Source organism: Gorilla gorilla, chromosome 13 (genome assembly GCF_029281585.2).
Source record: "Gorilla gorilla gorilla isolate KB3781 chromosome 13, NHGRI_mGorGor1-v2.1_pri, whole genome shotgun sequence".
Lineage (NCBI taxonomy): Eukaryota > Metazoa > Chordata > Mammalia > Primates > Hominidae > Gorilla > Gorilla gorilla.
Window position 1 is genome coordinate 119,545,814 of NC_073237.2, and position 18,313 is coordinate 119,564,126.

At 38.1% G+C, this 18,313-nt stretch overlaps 1 protein-coding gene across 9 annotated transcripts in view; it reads right to left on the reverse strand.

Moving 5' to 3' along the window:
- STRBP (spermatid perinuclear RNA binding protein) overlaps positions 1–18,313 on the reverse strand; it is a 158,935-nt gene that overhangs the window by 70,003 nt on the left and 70,619 nt on the right. For all 9 annotated transcript variants that reach the window (XR_010130358.1, XR_010130357.1, XR_010130356.1 and 6 more), the window contains one exon: positions 4,827–4,995. Coding sequence is in view for 6 of the 9 variants with exons in the window: in XM_063696772.1 (XP_063552842.1) it covers positions 4,827–4,829 (3 nt within the window). In the remaining 3 variants the exon portion in view is untranslated. The remainder of the gene's footprint in view (positions 1–4,826; positions 4,996–18,313) is intronic.

The window sequence follows — 18,313 nt, forward strand, 5'->3', positions numbered from 1 at the left end:
CCTGAAAAAGATGATATACAACTATATCTTTAGCCAACCCATAGCACTGACTGTCTACTGTGAAACAGTTAATACTGAAACAAGAAAAAACTGCTCCAGAGTGGGAAGTAAAATCCCATTCTACTGAACTCCTCACCAGAAAACAAGAGCTCTTCCATTCATGTTTTGGTAAGGTTCACTTCAGTCACTCTTGGCATTATTTATAAATAATGTTATCTTGGCCAGGCACGGGGGCACATGCCTATAATCCCAGCACTTTGGGAGACCGAGGTTGGCAGATCACTTGAGGTCAGGAGTTTGAGGCCAGCCTGGCCGACATGGTAAAACCCCGTCTCTACTAAAAATAAAAAAATTAGCTGGGTGTCGTGGCATGCACCTATAGTCCCAGCTACTGAGGAGGCAGAGGTTGCAGTGAGCCGAGATCACGCCACTGCATTCCAGCCTGGGCAACAGAGTGAACTCTGTCTCTAAATAAATAAATAAATGAATAAAGTTATCTTTTAGCTGAACCTACACATTCTGAATACTACTTCAACAAATGTCATCCACATCACACATCATCTGCAAGAATTAGATACTTCTTAGCTTCAAGAGAGTCCCAGAAATGCAGGATGGTGAGTGACTCATAAACTGCCAAAGACTTCTAACCTTTCCAAACTGCCAAAGACTTCTAACCTTAGAAAATTGAGACTTCAGGGCTGGGCATGGTGGCTCATGCCTATAATTCCCAGCACTTTGGGAAGCTGAGGTGGGAGGATCGCTTGAAGGCCAGAAGTTGGAGACCAGCCTGGGTAATGTAGCAAGATCTAATCTCTCCAAAACATAAAAAAAATCAGCCAGACATGGTAGCGGGCACCTATAGTCCTAGCCACTCAGGAGGCTGAGGCAGGAGGATCCTTAGAGCCCAGGAGTTCGAGGTTAAGTGAGCTACCACTATGTCACTGCACTCCAACCTGGGCAACAGAGTAAGACCCAGGTCTCTATTTAAATTTTAGAATTTAGGATTTCAAAATATAGAATAATATGAAATAAAAAGTTATCTGTGAACACTATAAGAAAACTACAAAAAACATTAAAATAGTGTTCACTATTTGACATTCAAACCTTTGGTGCAAGGCCTTTAATTTTTTAAATAGACTAGTGGGAGACATTCCAAATGCAGAGTGGGAAAAATACATACTGCAAAATGACAAGCTAATTTACAAATATATTCTCAATCAAAATCTCCTCAGGATTGATTTACTTAAATCTCAACAAAAATCATTTTAAAGCTCATTTGGGGAAAAACATAAATAAGGGTATCAAGAAATACTCTACAAAGATCGAAGGGTGGTACCATTAACTAAAATGAAATATCAGATCAATGGAACAGACCAGAACCCAGAAAATGAATGAATTTCATGAAAATTTAACAGAGTAGATTCTATACACTCATGAGTCACACATCCAAAAACCTTTAAATTTTTCCAAATTTACAAATATCACGAAGACACTTATACCAATACACAGCAAAATGAACAAGGATAACTTAGTGAGTTTTCCATAAAGCCTAAAATATTCCATTTAAAAGCTGGTTATACTGTCTTTACTTACATGAAATTATATGTTAGTACATGGTAAATATTTTGTTTTGAAGTCCATCACAAACTAAAACATTCTCAATTTTTTATGAACAGTCTTGCCTCTTTTGTTCTTGTTTGAATATCTATGTTTAAAAATCACATTATTTTTGGATAACACTAAATTAACACTATAGTGTCACTGTCCTCTATAAATCAAACTTTGGTTGAAAAGGTAATCATTTGAAAACCTCTATCATTATATAAAAACAGAGCTAAAATAGATTACAAAGCTTTTCTTTTTCTCAATAAAAATCATCTGTCTAGATGTCTTTCTTGCTCAACATCCACAACCAGTTTTCCAACTGGTGCAGTTTGCCACAAAGAAACAAATTTTTTAAACACTTAGTGAGACATATTCATCTATCCCAAAGTAAGTACTAAAGAACAAAAGAGCCACAGAGTTGGAAACGCTAGGCTGTTACCTAGGCTCATGTACTTGCTAAATTACCTAGTCCTGCACACCGGCCACACCTGAGCAAAACTGCATATTGATACATTACATAAACATTTGTCATTTATCACACAAATAATACAGACTGCCAATGTTAAATCTAAAAATGTTACATCTAACATTCTACTGGATGTGACAGGATAAGCACCATGAAACAACAGTGACAGGCCAGGCATGGTGGCTCATGCCTGTAATCCCAGCACTTTGGGAGGCCAAGGCAGGCGGATCACCTGAGGTCGTCAGTTCGAGACCAGTCTGACCAACATGAAGAAACCTCGTCTCTACTAAAAATATAAATTTAGCCAGGCATGGTGGTGCATGCCTGTAATCCCAGCTACTTTGGAGGCTGAGGCAGAAGAATTGCTTGAACCCAAGAGGTGGAGGTTGCAGTGAGCTGAGATCACACCATTGCACTCCAGCCTGGGCAACAAGAGCAAAACTTCGTCTCAAAAAAAAAAAAAAAAAAAAGAAACAGTAACAGGAAAAATTGAAGAAATGCAGAGAAATCTTATTTACTCAAATAAGCTCTAAACAGATTTTCTTTAAGTATTAAAAAAATAAATCAGACTGGGCACAGTGGCTCACGCCTGTAATCCCAACACTTTGGCTCACGAGGAGGGTGGATCATCAGAGGTCAAAGAGTTCAAGACCAGCCTGGCCAACATGGTGAAACCCTATCTCTACTAAAAATACAAAAATTAGCCAGGTATGGTGGTACACCCCTGCAGTCCCAGCTACTCAGGAGGCTGAGGCAGGAGAATCACTTGAACCCGGGACGCAGAGGTTGCAGTGAGCTGAGATCGTGCCATTGCACTCCAGCCTGGGCAACAGAGTGAGACTCCGTTTCTTTAAAAAAAAAAAAAAAAAAAAGACAAAAAATTAAATCAGAAGAACCATGCAGAAAGAGAAAATTCTCATTGCAATCTGAGATCTAAAAAGCAAGTAATAAGAGAAACCAGAAAATACTCATCAATTAAATTATATAAAAACACAAAATTTATACACCAGAAAATCTAAGCTGAATTTAAAAAGAATAAACTAAGGAAGACATCTTCATCCACTCTGAAAAATAATAAAGCATTTCTTTTAGTTGTAAGAATATCAAGACTATAAGAAATCAGCGGAATGAGAGGTAAATAATTCACATGGTAAGATATAAAATAATCAGTGTGGTTTTTTCACATTTCACCACATAACTAAAATGACAGGGAAAATCCCAAGTTAACATTTGTTCCCACAATCTAGATCTAAAATATCAGAATTTCTTCTCTAAGGAGTCAGCTGATTAAGTTATAATCCTTGGCACAAATATTTTTAAAAGCAAGTAACATTTAAAGAAACACCACCAGGCTGGGCACAGTGCCTCACGCCTATAATCCCAGCACTTTGGAAGGCTAAGGCAGCAGCAGGGTTCCTTGAGCCAAGGCGTTCCAGACCAGCCTGGGCAACAAAGCAAAACCCTGTCTCTACAAAAAATTTAAAAATTTGCCAGATGTGGTGGCATGCGCCTATAAGGCCAAGCTACTTGGGAGGCTTGAGGCAGGAAGATCCTTTGAGCCCAAGGAGTTGGAGTTTGCAGTGAGCTATGATCATGTCACTGCACTCCAGCCTGCAGGACAGAGCAAGATCCTGTCTCAAAAAAAAAAACAAAACAAAACAAAAAATCAAAAAAATCACCACCAACAGACCGGCTAAACAACATATTCCAAATAATCATACTGGTGATTAACATTTTCTGCTTTTTCTCTCATTGGTAATGTGTTTTTAAAATCTTGGCCAGGCACGGTGGCTGATGCTTGTAATTCCAGCACTTTGGGAGGCTGAGGTGGGTGGATCACCTGAGGTCAGTTTGAGACCAACCTGGCCAACATGGCGAAATCCCGTCTCTACTAAAAATACAAAAAATTAGCTGGGCATGGTGGCAGGCACCTATAATCCCAGCTACTCGGGAGGCTAAGGCAGGGAGAATTGCTTGAACCTGGGAGACGGAGGTTGCAGTGAGCCGAGATTGCGCCATTGCATTCCAGTCCGGGCGACAGGGTGAGACTCCGTCTTTAAAAAAAAAAAAAAAAAAAAACCTTTTCTCGCTTATACTTAGGAGAAAAAAAATTCATATAACACCCTCCAGAACTCATAATACTAAGGGAAAAAAATCAGCACATTTTACCAATTAAAAGCCTAGGCACCAGAGACTATGAGCTCATCTAACATCACAAATTCAATTTAAGTCTGAACTCTTCCCAAAAAGCAAGGTTTCTTTGATTCCCAATTCAGTGCCCCTACCATACTCAGCACTTGACCCTATTATTTTAAAAGTATGAAAAAGAGGTGGCTTTTTCAGTTAAACATTCACACATATTATAAACTTCTACATCATTCATATCACTAATTAAAGGACTGGTTCAGAATTTTTAATTTCCACAAGAAAAAAACTGAACTTAAAGTTAAAAACCTAGCTATCTGTATCAGTTTGCTAATGCCAGTTTTATTAGAAAATATTATTTATGAGCATTTCCTCCTTTGTTTTAATAACTCATGGCCTACAGGCTCATGGGGCCCTACCTTGTGGTTTACATGGCTTGTAGTAAATCTGAATTCATTCGCTTTGAATAGTAGAGTGCCATCTTTATATGATACACTAAAGCCAAAAATTAACACCACTGTTTTTCATTTGCCCTCACTGTTAACATTTCCAATTTTAAATTACTGGAGTCTTTTGTAACTAAATTATGAAAATATCCACAGTAACCTACCATGGTTTTCTATAGTATTTTAGCTTCTTTTTCCGATCCTTTCCCCTCTTTCTTGTCGTCTTCACTAGACACTGTTTTGTGTAACAATACCTCCTCATAAGCCTGAGTCCCCTGACAGCTCAGCGTCAATATAGCAAATATGTCTGAAGGCTTGTTCTCTGGAACACACCTGCAAGAGAAGAGGAAAACAACTTCAAAAATGCTTATTTACTATTAGCTTCCAATATGAGTGTGCAACCCATAAACATGTTCCTGATTAAAAAGAAATAAACTCAATAGAGGAAAATTCCCTCAGTTCAAACAAAAAGCTAACACATCTTTTGAAGGCCTGGGCCCAGGAGCCTAGGTGATATGGCCAGAAAAGTAAGCCTCCTGTAGCTACAATGTGGCAGCTGGCTGACTAGCACTCAATGAGATAAATACATTTGCAAAGAGATTCAGTCAAGAAGCACCACCTGAAAGAGTAATACTACCACTGATGGCAACAAGTTGCAGTTAACCATTAGATTTTCAATTAGAAATTGGCATTACTCAGACCCATCTGAAAATTCAGTAAAGACACCTGAAAATATAACAATACCAATGATTATTCCATGATGCTTTTACATTGGGTACTGCCATTAAAGAGTACACGTTGGCACAATGTTTGTTCTTTAATTTTTTTCAGCCTAAAATTCAGAATGCTTTTTTGGCTCTACTTCCTAACTCCCAAAAGGCCCTATTTGTCCCTGGCCCTGTATGCACTGCTATGCCAGACTCCTGAATATTCACTAGATCCTGACTTCATTACCCCTGGATGTCCCTCACCAGATTTCCACAGTATTATTTCTATCCAGAGTCCTAATCATTGTTACCTATTTTGTTCCACCTTTATGAGATTTTATTCCAGACATAGTAAAAGTAAACTTTTCTGAGCAATGATGAAACACTTATATTATAAACCTAGCTACAAGAAAAGGAGAAAAAAATTAAAAAAAAAAAAAAACAGAACATCAAAATACAGCACATGCTTTAACTATGTGGCTATAAGAGGACATAATTTACATACCATATATCATATAAACTCACAAAGAAAATAACTTTCTCTTCATTTAAATATCTTTCCTTTAAATTAAATTTCCTTTAATAAGGAAACACCCTATTGTCAGTAACAGTTTCTTAATATTATCAGTTAGGCCAAGTGAGGTGACTCATGCCTGTAATCCCAATGCTTTGGGAGGCCAAGACGGGAGGACTGCTTGAAGCCAGAAGTTCGAGACCAGACTGGGCAACAGAGCGATACCCTATCTCTTTAAAAAAAGATACTATTTAACAGAAGAGATTCTAATAAATGGAACTTACTTTATTATCACTCATATCGCATTAAGGAAGGAATGCGTAAGTGCTGCAATTCATGGGATCCTTTTGGACAACCAAAAAACAGGGATCAAAATATGATCCCACAGTAAGAGATATCTCAAAAATGCTCCATCTAAATAACATAATACTAAATACAATATTAAGATTTTACCTTTCCTATAAATACCTTACTATATAACCAAAGTCTTCAGCATCTCCCATTCCCAACCCTACTCCATTCTAAGGGATTCAGCTAGTCACTATTTAGCTGTGAATCCAGCAGCCAAAAACGATTGCTATGTGTTCAGTCAACAAGTGAAACAAAGTACAAAAGCTTTCTTTATATTAGTGAAGCCAGTTCTAGACCATCCTGGCTAACATGGTGAAACTAACAATACAAATTAACAATACAAAAACTAAAAATGCAAAAAAATTAGCCAGGCATGGTGGCAGGTGCCTGTAGTCCCAGCTACTCGGGAGGCTGAGGCAGGAGAATGGCGTGAACCCGGGAGGCAGAGCTTGCAGTCAGCCAAGATCACGCCACTACACTCCAGCCTGGGCGAAAAAGCAAGACTCCATCTCAAAAAAAAAAAAAAAAAATGTGGAGCCAGCCAGGCATGGTGGCTCACGCCTGTAATCCCAGCAATTTGGAAGGCTGAGGCCAGGAGGATCACTTGAGCCTAGGAGTTTAAGACCAGCCTGGGCAACACAGTGAGACCCCATCTCTACCAAAAAAATTAACAACAAATTAGGTGGGCATAGTGGCACATGCTTGTAGTCCCAGCTGCTCAGGAGGCTGAGGTGGAATGATCACTTGAGCCCAGTAGGGTGGGGCTGCAGTGAGCCATGAACACGCCACTGCCCTCCAGCCTGAGCAACAGAGCGACCCTGTTCTCAAAATAATTGAATAGATTGAAGGCAGAAAAGGAAGAACAATGCTATGAAATAGCTTCAGATGTAGTGGAAAAATCATGGATCACCAATATGAAAAGTACAGCACTCCACTGTCATTTAGCATGGGGGTAACTACCCTACCATCAAGAACCTCTGGGAACTTCAGAGTATGATAGCATAGTGCAATAACTCATGGAAAAAAAACTGTATCTCTATTCACTGTATGTTCTATTGGTGCTATAAAACAAACTTAAAAATCATCTGACCAACTCTACCCTCATTTTAAAAATGAAACAGAATCAGCAAACAAGGGACAAGACATGGTCTGAAACCTAAATTACAGACCAATGCTTTTTCCCCAATATTTATCAATCTGATTGAGAAAAAAGCCAAATTTATAATATATCTGGTTTACTCTGAACTGAAATGGAGAAACTACAATAGCTTTTAAGAGTTTTTCTTTTTTTTTTAAAAAAAAAAAAAAAAGGTCAACTTAGTGGATAAAATTCTGGTCTTAAAAAACTAACTTTGCTAGTTAATAGCTATATGACCTTAGAAGTTATGTGACTCAAAGAGTCATTTAATTTCCTTGGGTCTCTGTTTCCTTTCTTAATAAAATGAGAAATAATTCCACTACTAATTAGTAGATAACATGTATGTAGCTCAGACTTTGTACTCACTGTTCCTAAGACTTTTCATATATTAACTCAAGCCTCCCAACAATCTCAATTACTGTCTCCAATTAACACATAAGGAAACTAAAGCATAAACAGATAACACAACCTAAATAAGACCATAAAGTAAACAGTAGAGCCAAGATTCATATCTAGACAATCCTCTTTAATACTGTTTTGGCTCTAAAGGACTTATATTTCCTATAGAGGACAAACTTCAGCTATTTAAAAAAAAGTCTATGTGACCATAGAACACACAGGCTTTGGAGTCAAGTACCAGCTTTGTCACTTCCCTTATCTGAGCCAGAGTTTTCTCACCCATGAAATGGGCTGACTAGTATCTACTCCAAACTAAATGGACAGGTTATATAAAAATACCTAATAATATCTTACAAATAGTATACACCCAATAAATGGTTTCGGGAAAAAAACACACCTCAAATTTCCTAATGTCAAATAGAAACATTTTGTTTATACATCAGATGTATGTAAATTTCTCTGAAAAACTAAGCCTAGAAAAATATTAACTATGCACTCCTTAGAACAGCTTACGCAGAAGGTGGCGTTATATATAAAGGAATGTGTGTCACTTTTTAATTGAGCACTTTTTTCAATTAATGGACATTATTTTCTAGAGCAGCTTTAGGTTTATAGAAAAGTTGAGTGGAAAGTGGAAAGAACTCCCATACACCTCTTCTCCCCACCACCCACCACCCACCACACATAGTTTCTCCTATTCTTGACATATTACCTTAGTGTGGTACATTTGTTACCACTGATAAACCAATGTTGATACATTATTATTAACTAAAGTTCATAGTTTACATTAGGGTTCACTCTTTGCATTGTACATTCTATGGATTTTTACAAATGACATGCATTCACCATTACAGTATCATACAAAATAGTTTTAGTTTAACACCCCTGAAAATCCCCTATGCTCCACCTATTTGACCTTCCCACCTTCCCCACCCCCAAGCCCTTGGTAACCACTAATTTTTTTCAGTCTATAATTTTGCCTTTTCAAGAATGTCATATAGTTGGAATAATATATGTAGCCTTTTGAGACTAGCTTCTTTCACTTAGCAATATGCATTTAAGATTTCTCCATCTTTTCATGGATAGCTCATTTCTTTTCATTGCTGAATAATATTCTGTTGTATGGATATACCACAATTTATCCATTCAACTACTGAAGGACATCTTGATTGATTCCAAATTTTGGCAATTATGAATAAATTCCCAAAAACTTATTTTCAAAGTTTTTGGGTAAATCTCAAAACTAGGCCAGGTGCGGTGGCTCACGTCTGTTAATCCCAGCAGTCTGGGAGCCCGAGGCGGGCGGATCACAAAGTCAGAAGATCGAGACCATCCTGGCTAACACGGTGAAACCTCGTCTCCACTAAAAAATACAAAAAATTGGCCAGGCATGGTGGTGGGCGCCTGTAGTCCCAGCTACTCGGGAGGCTGAGGCAGGAGAATGGCGTGAACCCAGGAGGTGAAGCTTGCAGTGAGCTGAGATCGTGCAACTGCACTCCAGCCTGAGCGACAGAGTGAGACTCCATCTCAAAAATAAAAATAAAAATCTCAAAACCAACAAACAACTATGCTATCTATATTCAAACTATGAAACTTAAATATTTTGGGATTTTTTTTCCTGAAATGCAATAGAGAGAATATAAAAATACTTTCTTTAAAAATCCCAAGTGATGTTTTGCAAACAGTTTGTTATGGAATCCAGTAAATTTACTCTCAAAACAGTGACTAGGAAACCTTCAATTTTGTTAATACTAATATAAGCCACCTAAAACAAGCTATGTAAAAATAAACAGGCTTTATTTCATTATGAAAGAACCACCGCACATCTACAATATTAAATATGGGCAAGAAAAAATTAGAAAAAGACACCTCACTGCCTCTCCCAGAAGATCACATTAAGATAAACTATGTGAGATTCAATAGCAAAGACTTGGAACCAACCTGAATGTCCAACAATGATAGACTGGATTAAGAAAATGTGGCACATATACACCATGGAATACTATGCAGCCATAAAAAATGATGAGCTCATGTCCTTTGTAGGGACATGGATGAAGCTGGAAACCATCATTCTCAGCAAACTATCGCAAGGACAAAAAACCAAACACTGCATGTTCTCACTCATAGGTGGGAACTGAACAATGAGAACACATGGACACAGGAAGGGGAACATCACACACCAGGGCCTGTTGTGGGGTGGAGGGAGGGGGGAGGGATAACATTAGGAGATATACCTAATGTTAAATGACGAGTTAATGGGTGCAGCACACCAACATGGCACATGTATACATATGTAACTAACCTGCACGTTGTGCACATGTACCCTAGAACTTAAAGTATAATAATAATAATAATAATAATAATAATAATAATAAAAAGAAAATGTAGCACATATACACCATGGAATACTATACAGCCATAAAAAAGGATGAGTTCATGTCCTTTGTAGGAACATGGATGAAGCTGGAAACCATCATTCTCAGTAAACTATCACAAGGACAGAAAACCAAACACTGCATGTCCTCACTCATAGGTGGGAATTGAACAATGAGAACTCTTGGACACAGGGCAGGGAACATCACACACCCAGGGCCTGTCGTGGGGTGGGGGGCTGGGGGAGGGATAGCATTAGGAGAAATATCTAATGTAAATGATGAGTTGATGTGTGCAGCAAACCAACATGACACATGTATACCTATGTATCAAACCTGCACATTGTGCACATGTACCATAGAACTTAAAGTACAATAAAAATAAATAAAAATTTAAAAAAAGAAAAAAAGATAAATTATGTGAGATTTACAAGTAAATATATATTTATTAATTGCCTATTAATTTGTATGTATATGCTTGGTAGCATGGAGAATACAAAGATGAATCAACTCAGAACACACTAAGGGGCCAAGTGCGGTGGCTCACACCTGTAATCCCATCACTTTGGGAGGCAGAGATGGGTGGATCACTTGAGGTCAGGAGTTCAAGGCCAGCCTGGCCAACATGGTGAAATCTTGTCTCTACTAAATATACAAAAATCAGCCAAACGTGGTGGCACATGCCTGTAATCTCAGCCACTCGGGAGACTGAGGCAGAAGAATCACTTGAACCCAGGAGGCAGAAGTTGCAGTGAGCCAAGATTGTGCCACTGCACTCCACCCTGGGCAACGGAGTGAGACTCCATCTCAGAAAGAAAAAAAAAAGAACACACTAAGGAAAGTAAGAGCAAATACATATAAATCCAATACTCTCCCCAAATCCCTTCAAATAAATTCAACTTTCTCTACATGGTGGCATTATTTCTATGCAATAGTAATGTGAAAAGAACACTGAATTTCAATATTTTCTTCTGGAAGCTTCTTTTTCATGTAAAAAAAAGGCACATGCAAGAAGGTTAAACCTATCAATTACTTATCAATAGCTAATATAAAATCCTCACCTAGTTCCAAATTCCGGCTATTCCTCCTTACCCAAAAACACCTATAATGATGGAAAAGCTCTATTCTACCATATCACTTGAAGGCTTGCAATAATGGGCAGAGGCCGAAAGGTCTTTTCTCAATTAACGGTATGTACAAAGAAGATGCGATGGCTATAATCCGAACCTAAAATATACTGAATGAGCCAGCTAAGTCGAACCAGAATGAGATTCCTGAATATTTACTGTCAGTGAGCAAAATGGAAAAGCTCTTATTGAATAACCAATCAAAAGAGTGGATAACAGAAAAACACATCCCTTTACTAAAATAAACAGTTATTAGCCCTTCTCAATCACTGGTGCCTTATGTGACAAAACAACATTCAGCCAGACAGATGACTCACTTGTTGAAAGAACCAAAAATTCAATGCATTTCAACAAGTATTTACCGAACATCTGTAATATCCCAGGCACTGTCCTAGGCACTTTGGCTACCAACAGTGAACAAACAGACAAAAATCCTTGCCCTTATGGTTTAAGCCCAGAAGAGGGAAATAATCAAAAGACAATAAATATAAAAATAAGAAAAGTAAGCAGTATGTTAGAAGGTGTGAAATGCTTGGAAAAGAGAGGAAGCAAGTTGAGGAGGCAACAGAGTAAGCACACACAGATAATACACGGAGAAGGAGTGCCATTTTAACAGATAGTCAAGGGTTCACTGCAAAGGTGGCACCTAAGCAAAGACTTGATGGGGTTAACAGCTATGCAGATGTCTATGAATTGAGCACTTCTGGCAGGGGAGTTAAAGCAGTGGTCCTAAGGAAGGGTGTGCCTGCGTTAAATGGAAGAATAATAATGAGTCCAAAGTGGCTGCAGTGAGGTGGGGGGAGAGAGGAGGGCAGAGAAGACAGAAAGGTGGGGGTGAGGGGACCAGACCATATATGGCAGAGGCTGGCAAACTTTTTCTTTAAAGTGCCAGATAGTAAATACATCAGGCTTTTCATGCCATAAGGTCTCTACTACTCAACTCTGCCTTCATGGTGCAAATGTAGCCATACATGATATGCAAACAAATGGGTGTGGCTCTGTTCCAATAAAACTTAATTACGGACACTGAAATTTGAATTACATGTAATTTTCACATCAAAAAATATCAATTTTTGATATTTTTTAACCACTTAAAAGTATAAAAACCATTCTTAGCTCACTGGTCATACAAAAACAGGCAATGGGCCAAATTTGGTCATGGGTCAGTTTGTCAAGTCCTAATTTAGGGCCCTTCTGGTCACTTTGAAGACTGTAGCTTTTACTCTGAGATGGGGAGCCCTTAGAGGGTTTTCAGCACAGAATGACAACATCTAAGTCATATCTTTAAAAGATCACTATGGTTACTTGTTGAAAACACTGTATAAGAGTGGAAGGAAGGAGGCCACTTAAAGAAGTTTAGTGATCATATTCTGGATATATTTTGAAGGTAAAAGCCACAGCATTTCGAATAGATTGGATGTGGGGTGTGAAGGAACTGGAGGCATCAGGATTGACTTTAAGGTTATTGGCCTGAGCAACTGAGTTAAGGAAGGTGCCAGGGAGAGGAGGTTTTGGGAATAAGATCAGAAATTCAGCTTTGGACATGCTGACATTGAATTTGAGGTATTTATTAGACATCTAAGAAGGCAGCTGGATATGGACCTAGTGTTCAGCAGAGAGGTCTGGATTAGGATATAAATTTGGGAGTTTTCAGTAGTTTGGTATGTGAAGCCACAAAATGGCCAAGGGAGTGGGTGTACCAATGAATACAAAAAAAAGCAAAAGAAGAAGCGCAACTATACTCAAAGAAGGAGTAACCTGAGAGATGGCAGGAAAATGAGACTGTGCTATTTGGAAAGTCAACAAAAGAAAAATTACAAAGGAGGCAAGATGTCTAAATTAAACACAAACAAAGGCTGGGTGCAGCGACACAGGCCTATAGTCCCTCGGGAGGCTGAAGTGGGAGGATCATTTGAGCTCAGGGGAGGGTCATTTGAGCTCAGAAGTTCATGCCTAGCCTAGCCAACATACAGAGACCCCCATCTCAATTTTTAAAAAGGGAAAGGGGGATAGTGCATAGGAACAGGAATCTTGTTTTAATCCTTGTTTTACTATTACAGATATCTAATAATTCAAGGATACTTACATATTTGGAAGTCTTGTATACCACTGTGTAAAGTTGTTTTACTACGTTTTACCATTTACGGGGATTTATCCTCTCCTATACTATTCCCACTTCAGCCCATCATTGAGGAAAATTTTACCTTGAGAACATCAGACTCCTCTTCAAAACCTTCAATAACCACTAATTACCTAAGCAACTGGCACTAAACTCAAATATTCAGTGGCATCCAAGGTCCTATCGTCATTCTTGTCATTTCTCTCACCACCATAGCTCCAGTCAACACGGGAATAATGACTCTATGCCAGAACACCTTGCAATGTGCTACCGCTAAGCTTGAGTTAAACGATTCCCTTACCTGGACTGCAGCCACTACGCCATCATGATTTGTCATTGCTCTATTCATCAAATGCCCATCTCAAATCTACCCCTCCATGAAGCCTTACCTAATACTTCAGTTTATATAATTTCTTCCTCCTTTGAGCCATCCAGCACTTTTTCAGCTTCCTTTATATTTCTATTACTCAGTTTTAATGATATGATTTACTATTATCTCCACAGCACCTAGTTCATCACCCTGCACTCAGCAGAGGCTCAACAGAATTTGAATTCAACCCTAAATTTATCCTTCCTTAGAGCGCCATAACCACAGAATCTAAGGAGGTTCCATCCAAAAGGTCACCATCTCTTCCCATTATTTCCATGGCAGTCATCACCACAGTGACTAACAGGGAATTTCTGACTCGTCCTCCATAAGCACAAATTCCATTACTTATTTGACTTCTCCATCTTGGATTAATCCCCCAAACCCTATCCCATTCCTTCAGGACTTTAGTACTGTAGTTAGCTCAGTGACACACTCAACTTTACTTCTGGCATAAATATTAGAATTTTAATAACCGCAGAGATGACCCTTCTAAAATTCAGGCTTCTCCAGTCCTTGTATTCCTTTCCTCCAATGTTCTCATCTTCTTTCCTATTTTAGACAAACACAACCCACCGGGACCTATAATCGCTAATGCTACCACCTTTCACAGTCCCTCATCCTTTTCATGCCCTCATTTCTGTCCTTATCCAACCGAAATTACGTGATCCATCACTTATCATTCACACCAGCAACTGCTTCTCTTGCCTTCTCCTAGCAAAACTCTAACCCTGTTAAATCCAACCCTCTTGGCCACACCACATCATTAACCATGTACCATTAAATATAACTAAGAAAAAAAAAGTATCACATAATCATGCTAATTAGTCTTTTTCATGACCATTAGCCTCAAAAGGCCCAATAATCAATAGTTAGAACTATTCGGATGTTCTATGGGATGTGAAACTAAGGGATGTGAAAATGTGAAGTCAAGTTTTTTTAGTTGTAAGAATGACTAGGTAGGTAATCCTGGCATTTGGGACCCTGGAATGCAAAATATCCTGCAGTGTCCAAGATCTGTCCCACCTAAAATGCAAGTAGGAGCCTCAATGAAAAAGTTAAATGTTCATTCACTTCCTCACTCTCCTAATGATTTTCTCACACTTCTCTTGTCTCTTCAATCATCTATACTCTTACCTCTTCATATTCAACAGGTCACCCTGCTTCCTACTTCATGCAAATTGCCAACCTTGCTGCATCATTAACCATATATTCTTCCTTCCTGTTATTATAAATGAACTGTCCCCATTCCTATCTAATGCAAATTCCTGAACTCAAACTCTACTGGATCCCACCTCCTTTTGCCTACTTGGGATGTCACTCAGTAATCATCCCCTCTTTTCTCTTTCCTCTCCTGTATCATCAATTTTACCCATTCTACTGGGTCATTTCTATCAGCATTCCCACATGTTGTAATAGCACCCATCAATAAAAATAAAAAGGGAAAAAACATTAAAAACCATCCTTGACCTCTTGCTTTGCTACAGCTACTAGCCCAATTCTCTGCTCTCATTTTAGAGCATAACTGAGTTTACACTTTGGGTTTTTATTTCCTCTCCTTCCATTCTCTCTTAAATCCATCCCAATCAGCCTCTCATCCCAATGCTCCATCAAAACAGCTCTTGTCAAGGTCCCCTAGGATTTCCATGGTATTTAATGCTGTGAATAATTCTCAGTCCTCCTCTTAGCTGACTTCTCAGCAACAGGTGACACAGTTGACTGTTCCCTACACTTTACTTCCCTTAGCTTCCATCTAAGACACCACTCTCTTAGTTCTCCTCCTACTTTATAAATTACTCCCTTGTATCCTTTTCTTCTTTACCTCCACAACCTCTAAATGCTGAAGTGCCTCAAGACTCAGTCCTCAGACTTCATCTCTTCTCTATCTTTCCTTCAACATTCCCTTGGCAATGTTATCTAGGTTTGAGACTTTAAATACCATCTATATACTGAGGATCTCCCAAATTCATATGGACCTGAGTTCCAAATTCACATTCAAATAAATAATCAACACATCCACTTGGATGTTTAATAAGCATCTTAAACCTAATGTGTCAAAAACAAAAAACAAAACAAAACAAAACAAAAAACCACACAACTTTGCTCCTCCTGGTCTTCCCTCCCTCAAGAGAAGGCAACTACTTCATCCCTTTAATTGTTCATGCCAAAAACTTGAAAGTCATCCCTGACTCCTTTCTTCCTCCCACATCTCACATCTGATCCATCATTAAATCCTGTTACCTATACCTTACAACACTATCTAAAATCTGACTACTGGGAAGTCCTAGCTAGAATAATCAGACAAGAGAATGAAATAAGGAGCATTCAAATTGGAAAGAAGCCAAATTATCCTTATTTGCAGATAATACGATCTCATATTTGCAAAAACCTGAAAACTGCACCAAAAAAACTATTAGAACTGACAAACAAATTCAGTAAAGTTGCAGGATACAAAATCAACATACAAAAATCAGTAGCATTTCTATATGCCAACAGCAAACACTCTGAAAGAAATCAAGAAAATAATCCCATTTATAATGGCTGTGAATAAAACTAAATACCTAGGACTAAACGTAGCCAAAGAAGTGAAAGATCTCTACAATGAAAACTATAAAGTGCTGATGGAAGAAATTGAAGAGGACACAAAAAAATTGAAAAGATATTCTATATTCATGGATTGGAAGCATCAATATTGTTAAAATGTCCATACCACCTAAAGCAATCTACAGGTTCAATGCAATCTCTGTTAAAATACTAATGACAGTCTTCACAGAAATAGAAAAAAATAAAATCCTAAAATTTACACAGTACCACCAAAGACCCAGATTAGCCAAAACTATCGTGAGTAAAAAGAACAAAACTGGAGGAATCACATTATCTGACTTCAAATTATATGACGGAGCTGTTGTAACAAAAACAGCATAGTGCTGGCATAAAAACAGACACATGCTGATATAAAAACAGACACAAAGACCAATGGAACATAATAGAGAACCCAGAAGTAAATCCATACATCTCCAGTGGATATTCATTTGTGACAAAGGTTCAAAGAACATACACTATGGAAAGGACAGGGTCTTCAATAAATGGTGCTGGGAAAACTGGATATCCATATGCGAAAGAATGAAATTAGACCCCTATCTTTCATCATATACAAAAATCAAATCAAAGTGGATTAAAGAATTAATCTAAGGCCTGAAACTACGAAACTACTAAAAGAAAACATTGAGAAACTATCCAGGACATTGGACTGGGCAATGCTGTATTGAGTAATGCCCCACAGCAAAGGCCACCAAAGCAAAAATGGACAAATGGGATCACATCAAGTTGAAAAGCTTCTGCAAAGCAAAGGAAACAATCAACAAAGTAAAGAGACAACCCAAAGAACGGAAGAAAATAGTTCCATTAGATGCAAACTATCCATCTGACAACAGATTAATAACCAAAATATACAGGGAGCTCAAACAACTCAATAGGAAAAAATAATCTAATAACCCAATTAAAAAATGGACAAAAAATTTGAATAGGTACTTCTCAAAAGAAGGCATACTAATGGCAAACAGGTGTATGAAATGGTACTCAACATCACTGATCATCAGAGAAATGCAAATCAAAACTATAATGCAATATAATCTTATCCCAGTTAAAATGGCTTTTATCCAAAAAGGAGGCAATAACAAATGCTGGCAAAGATATATAGAAAAGGAAACCCTTGTATACTGTTGGTAGGAATGTAAATTAGTTCAACCAGTTTGGAGAACAGTTTGAAGGTTCCTCAAAAAACTAAACATGGAACTACTATATGATTCAGCAATCTCACGGCTAGGTATATACCCAAAAGAAAAGAAATCAGTACATCAAAAAGGTAACTGCACTCCCATGCTTATTGCAGCACTATTAACAATAGCCAAGATTTGGAAGCAACCTAAATGTCCATGAAGAGACGAATGAATAAAGTAAATATGGTACATACACATAATGGAGTACTATTCTGCCATAAAAAAGAATGAGATCTTGTTACTTGCAACAACATGGATGGAACTGGAAGTCATTAGGTTAAATGAAGTAAGCCAGACACAGAAAAACAAACTTCAAATGTTCTTACTCATCTGTGGAAGCTAAAAATTAAACAATTAAACTCAAAGAAATAGAGAGCAGAATGATGGTTATCAGAGGCCGAGAGGGTGGGGAAGAAGTGGAGATGGTATATAGGTACAAAAAACATAGTTAAATAGAATGAAAACAATCTAGTATTTGATAACACAACAGGGTGATTACAGTCAGTAATTTTTTTTATTTCAATTCCTTTTGGGGTACAAGTGGGTTTTGTTACATGGACGAAATATAAAATGGTAAATTCTGAAATTTTAGTGCACTCATCACCCAAGTAGTGTACACTGTACCTAATGTGTAGTTTTTTCTTAATCCCAGGCTCCCCTCCCGCCGTGCCTCTTCTGAGTCTCTAAAATTCATTATATCACTCCGTATGCCTTTGGGTACTCATAACTTAGCTTTCACTTACTCATAGCTTGGCTTTCCACTCCTGTGATACTTCAC